The sequence below is a fragment of the Hippocampus comes genome, unplaced genomic scaffold (assembly GCF_001891065.2).
Source record: "Hippocampus comes isolate QL1 unplaced genomic scaffold, H_comes_QL1_v1.1 scaffold254, whole genome shotgun sequence".
NCBI classification, from domain to species: domain Eukaryota; kingdom Metazoa; phylum Chordata; class Actinopteri; order Syngnathiformes; family Syngnathidae; genus Hippocampus; species Hippocampus comes.
This window is the reverse complement of record NW_017805874.1, coordinates 548,685-555,234: the sequence shown is the minus strand read 5'-3', so window position 1 is coordinate 555,234 and position 6,550 is coordinate 548,685. Positions and strand designations below refer to the sequence as shown.

At 40.4% G+C, this 6,550-nt stretch overlaps 1 protein-coding gene across 4 annotated transcripts in view; it reads left to right on the top strand.

Annotated features, from left to right (window-relative positions):
* The window catches only part of gabra2a (gamma-aminobutyric acid type A receptor subunit alpha2a), a 90,033-nt gene that overhangs the window by 50,940 nt on the left and 32,543 nt on the right, over positions 1 to 6,550 (top strand). For all 4 annotated transcript variants that reach the window (XM_019888813.1, XM_019888814.1, XM_019888815.1 and 1 more), the window contains 2 exons: positions 897 to 1,117; positions 2,203 to 2,285. In XM_019888813.1, the coding sequence (XP_019744372.1) occupies positions 897 to 1,117; positions 2,203 to 2,285 (304 nt within the window). The remainder of the gene's footprint in view (positions 1 to 896; positions 1,118 to 2,202; positions 2,286 to 6,550) is intronic.

The window sequence follows — 6,550 nt, the reverse complement described above, 5'->3', positions numbered from 1 at the left end:
TCCGTGTTTTACCCCTCGGTCCTCTGCCTCTGTCTGTGTCATACTTTCTTCTATTGTGTTTGCTACATGAGCGGCGGGGAGGGAGGGGGGGGGAGAGAGAGAGAGAGAGAGAGAGAGAGAGATGCGTTATGCCTCACTGGGCTTTCCTGCTGTGCTCCCTGGCGCACATAAATTTGGTCACAAAAATAGACTAGATTTTAGATTTGGCAGAAGCAGCGCTAACTCGTAGCCCAGGTGGTGTAACATGATTTTGGTGTATTTGATCAAGGCACAGGCAGACACCACCGTCACTATTAGGGGTAGGGTGTCACACAAGGACGCATGTTTGCGGGTGCAAAGTGACTTTATCATCTGCAACGGAAGATCTTGTATTTTACCTGCCAATGTCATGCACAGAACCCAAGTCTATTTCTGTTTTTGCAATGTCAAGCACAGCGTACTCAGTCGTACTGAGCAAATTAGGGATGCCACTAGGATTGGGTAAACATTACTTTCATTCCACAATGCTTTACTAACGCGCAAACGCCCCACTACACCCAATTCCACCTGTGCAAAGTCTAGCAAAATACCAAAATAAAGAAAGCATTGCGCACAGTTACAGTTGCGCTGCGAACTAAAATTGAGCCTATAATATGATAATGGTCATGTTTAAAGTTGACCGATTTGTGGGTTACACTGTTGTCCAGTCTTCCAGTAAAATGCATTCACAATGAATTGATCTGCTGCAGCTAACAAAAAAGACATCAGATATTGTGGAGTGAATACACTCCTTTTGAAATTGTAGATGAGACTTCAGTGTTCTTGTTTATCCTCTGCTCAAAGTTCGGATAATACTTTGGATTGCAATTTTGGGTCTCTTTTTAACAGTATACTGCATTTTTTTTCTCTTTTGTCAGGAGTACACCATCGATGTTTTCTTCCGTCAGACTTGGAAAGACGAGCGATTAAAGTTCCATGGCCCAATGAACATTCTGCCCCTCAACAACTTGATGGCCAGTAAGATCTGGACTCCTGATACCTTCTTTCACAACGGCAAGAAGTCCGTGGCGCATAACATGACAATGCCCAACAAACTGCTGAGGATTATGGAGGATGGAACGCTGCTGTATACTATGAGGTGACTTGGTAACACTTTGCGAATAAATACAAAGTAGTTCAAAATGAAAATAATGAAGTTCAGTTCATGTTTTTCTCCCTCGGGTTGTTTGGTTGATAATAGCAGATGGGTGATTTTCGACTTGATGAGAAGATAGCGTCTGACACGGGATACCAATACAAGTGATACCCACCTGTATTGTACGTTCAGTTACACTTCAGTTGCTGCTAAAGACACAATACTTTTTAACACAATCTCATACAGTGTTAGACCACATCTAACTACAATGAAAGTAGTAAACATATTACCTAAGAAATGCCTGCAGTGCGAGTCACATTGAAGCCAAGCACCCACAAAGCGCACCTGAGCTCCCAAAAGCTCACTCCATAGTTGTCAATCAATTAGACATTAAGAAATAAAATACAAGGAGACAGGAGACTCAATTCTGGTACGAGTGGAGAATGAAGAGAACCGTTAGGTTTCAGTTCTCTGCACATCACCCAAGGATCTCCCCGCTCGCCCCTCATTTATTTCTCATTGGGAATCTAATACATGGGTGTGTCCAACCTAAAGGGTAAGGGCTGTTGAAGACACACTAAACTTGTTTGACTATGTGTGTGTATATGAGTGAAAATTACGTACATGTGTGTAATTATTACAAAAACATCAAGTTGCAGCTGGTGTTGACAGCACCATCCACGTCCGACCATGCTCTTGTTCTGTCTTTATACTTATCTGTTTCCAAGCACTTTCTCGGAAAGGTGTTTGCATCCTTCAACTGTCACACAGTGCACTAAGCATTCTTTATCATAAATGTGAGCATATCTTCATTAAAAGAATTATATTCTTTAGTCAAAGCATTATGTCTTTATTAAAAGCATAAGCGTAATTCATTGCAGGCATTTCCGTTCTTCATTGCAAGCATAATCTATTTATCATTGCAGGCATAAGCATTCGTCATTGCAAGCATAATCAATTAATCATTAATAAAATGCAAATGTATGATAACTTAAAACTATCGACCTAACACTAGTTCTATGAATCAGCCCCACCCCCACACTACTGTTGTCAACTTGGTACCACAGCTGATTTTTTTATTCCCCCAGGCTAACGGTTCAAGCTGAGTGCCCCATGCACCTGGAAGACTTTCCCATGGACTCTCACTCATGTCCTCTCAAGTTTGGCAGCTGTAAGTGTGAAAGAAGTCAGTCATTCATATTTTATTAGCCTAATCCCATCTACTCTAGATCTAAATCCGGGGATCGGCAACCCACGTCTCAGGAGCCGCATGCAGCTCTTTAGCTCCACCCCAGTGGTTCCTTGGAAAATGTTTGTTTTAATATGGTTTCGGTAAGAGTATCGTATTTTCCGCACTAAAAGGCGCACTGGATTATGAGGCGCACCTTCAATGAATGGCCTATTTTGTAATTTTTTTCATGTATTGGACACACTGGATGCAATCTACAATGTATTAGAGATAAGATCTTAAGCCCGAGCCCAAGCCCGACCCGACCTGAATTCGGGTCGGGCCTAAAATGTCAATCATTGCTTCGGGTCGGGTCGGGCTGGGCTTCTCTTTCTCTGACTTTTTTTTAATAAATATATAACAACTCACTGTGATGTTGCTACCCAAACATCACAGTGCGCTGAGGCGTTTCGAGGCAAAAAAACAGAAGTCGCCTCATCACATGTTCTGTACTAAACTCTTGCAATGACAATTCAAAGAACTCCTTCCTGTCTCTGTCGATTATCCACCAGTCATTGTTCTTCTTTGTCTCTCTGCTTCTCTCTCTTAAAGTGCTGCGCGAGATTTTTAACGACGTACTGCTGCTGTGGTTTTTGGCCCAATTTTCAACCCGTCAAAATGACGGACGGCCTTAAATTTTTTCTGTCAACTCTAAAAAAAAATCCTTCAATGATGGAAAATTGTCGGTTAATGTACCCTCTGCAGAAACAGAAAAATAAAAGATGTAAATGTTTGTAGAGTCTTGTTTAACTTAGATTTCGTTACAAAAGACAGGCTTTAATTTGTTATCATAAATCACCCCTCCTCCTCCCGAGTCCTCACAAATAAAATATGAAATTTCGGGTTTGCTTCGGGCTTGGGCCTGCAAATCAATTTAATTGGTCGGGCTCGGGCCAGGTCGGGTTTAAATACCCGCGGGCCGGGTCGGGTCGGGTCAGGCGGGATTTTTTTCTTACCTCTACAATGCATCCACTAGATGGAGCTACGCTCATTCCGTTCAACTCGAGAGGTGTTCATGACCGCCTTCGAAAAACGTAAATTAACGATTACGTTAATGAAACTACGAGAATTGAAAATAATGCATCAAAACAGAAAATCAAGTGAGGAAATCACAAAATAAATTCTGTAGCTCCCCTACAGAATTTATTTTGGCATTTCCTTGAGCATAGCTCCAACAGAACGATCATACGTCAGTAAAATGTCGGAGACTGGACTGTCTCAGAAGTGTTTGTTATTTATTCCTTTGTTGTGTACTGTATTCACAAACGAGGAAATGCCAAAATAAATTCTGTAGGATCGCCGTAGAATTTATTTTGTGATTTCGTTGCTTGATTTTCTGTTTTGATGCATTGTTTTCAAGTTTCGTAGTTTCATTGAAGGAATCGTTAATTTTACGTTTTTCGGAGGCGGTCATGAACGCCTCTCGAGTCGAACGGAAGAAGAGAAGGCACGGAGACGGACAAAGACGTACCTGTAATTGTTGAGACTGTGAAAACCATTAATAAAGTGTGCATTTAAAAAACAACACCACAGCTCTCCTTTTTTGGGAGCTGCAACAAAAACGTATTTAATAAAGTAGCGACACAGTTCACTGAACCAACAGCAAGTTATAACATTGTAAGCATGTCTCCAGCAAGGAGCCATCTTGGGGTTGACATATTACCGTAATGACCATACACAAGGCGCACCGGCTTTTAAGGCGCACTGTGAGCTTTTAAGAAAATGGATGACCTTTCGGTGTGCTTATAGTGCAGAAAATACGGTACAAAACAAATATTCTTAGTGTTTTCCAATTCTGTAAAAACGTGTTGAATAAATATTACATTTCAATATTTTTGTCAATGAAGATTTGCATCATAGCCTGCAACAGCACATGTTTCAATTAGCAGGGCGGGATGTTGGTCAGGTGGCCTTTGTCAAAAAAAACAGCATTTCATGTACAATTCACTGGTACTGGCAAAGAACTGGCAAAGAACGGGAATGTGGAGGGCAGAGGGAAGCATTTTTAAACAGTACACGTGAGCTACGATCATAAACACGCTGCAAAAGTGTGTTCCATGCCTCGATCATCTTCGGTCCCGTTATGGCTGTTGCTCATGATGGCATGTGTGTGTAAGTGCGTGTGTATGCATGCGTGTGCGGTAACGGGTCGATTGCGGGAGGTTGGTTGATCGAAAAGTAGATCTTTGGTCCAAAAAAGTTTGGGCACCGCTTCTCTACAGGATGCACTGCTGGGGAAAAAACGTTTTATCATGAAGGCTCATTGTGTATTTGTAGCCAACTTAGTCATTTTGATCGTAGGCTAATATAGCTAATATAAATACATTCAGCATGTGTTGCCTTCATTATAAGGCTTATATAAGGCGTTTAACTTTTTGCGGCTCCAGACATATTTGTTTTTTGTTTTTGTTTTTTTGAGCCAATGTGGCTCTTTCAACATTTTGGGTTGCCGACCCCAGATAAAAATGAATTGATTTTTTTTTTTTTTTTTTATTGACAAGCTCGAATTCACTCGCTGTTCACATTTTAGAAGCTAGTTATTGTGATCATCTATTTCTTCCAAACTGCCAAGGTGTGTCATACAGTAATCCCTCATTTTACGAGGTTAATGGGGACCAGAAACCCCCCCCCACAAAAGGTGAAAACCATGAGGTAGGATTTGCCCCGAGGAATTTTTATGGATGTTTGTGTGGGTACCAGCATGTTTAAAATATGTAAACAGTATTTATAATTTACATGTTTGAGACAAAGATTACAATAGTAGACATATTTACTTGAATTTTTAATTATAAAACCATATACGGTAATTAACGATTATCAACTTTGCCTTCTGAGTGGTGAAGAGGCTTGTGCTGGTGACGATGTAGGCGGCACTCACTTGACTAGTACAGGCTTTAGGTTAAGATGTTAACCTTGTCTTCTTATTCCTTGAAATAGATTTAGTTTATTTTCTATCAATCAAACTATTTTATAACACTTTTCAGACATAGAAATGCAACTCAAAGTGCTGTACAATTCTTTAAAAGCATTTCTAACTTACAACATAAAAAATACACACACATGAACATACATACCACATATATACACACATACATACATACGTACAAACATACATACATATATACATAGATATACACAGATAAATTAAAATAGGCATATAAATATGTTTGAATGTGATGAGTGTGTGAGAAAGAGAGAGAGAGAGAGAGAGAGAGAGAGAGAGAGAGAGAGAGAGAGAGAGAGCAATGAAACACTGTTCCCCCCTCCCCCAATTTTGCTGCTGTAGACTGCAAATTTCCCCAATGTGGGACAAATAAAGGTTATCTTATCTTATCTTATCTTAGTATGTTATTTAAAAGCCAAGCTAAAAAGATGTGCCTTAAGCCTCAATTGGTCTTTTTTTCGTGAAGATAAAACCTCTGACCGAGCTGACAATTTTGGCTGTCACATAAGTCTTGGTCTGAGCTGTCATTGCTTCCTTGTGACGTGTCTAAAAAACAGCTCACAAACTCTCAAAATAAGGCCTCCCCGATGCAGTCATGGCTGCGAGCCAATTCCCTGCCGCCACCGTTGAAGCAATGTCTCCCTGTTGATGGTGCCATCTGCGTGGAGGGACGAGCTTACATGCTCTCACACAGCATTACTTCGGCGGCGACAAGAGGTTGGAGCGCACCTTAACTAATCAAAAAAAGTTAGCGCTTGAACAAAAGAAGTTTTCGCGAACACAACACTAAGATGTAGTATGCGAGACAAGGGGACATGCTGGGTGAGGCTGCAATGGTGCGAGCCCAATCAGCTCACAGGATAAATCCACTTGTGCTCTCATTGGTCTATGTCGCCAATCACGCGCCTTGTTTGAGTGGACATGTACAAAACTTCAGAGTCACGTAAACTCTTTGTTCGACCTGCAGGGAAACCTCTCTCGCACATGAACATGAAACAACGCGTCTTTTCGCTATATGGCTGTGACTGTATTTTTTTCATTTTGATTTTTTGATGATTTTTTTTTAAATTATTGTTTTTTATGAATACAGTATTTTAGAAAAACCCGTGAAGCACTCAACATGCAAAACATGAAGCGCGAAGTGGCGAAGGATTACTGTACAAGCAATTTTTTTTAATGTAAGAATGTAAGAATCCATATCAAGAGAATCTAAAGGAACCTAGTTTTTATTTTTTATACATAAAATATAATATATATATATATA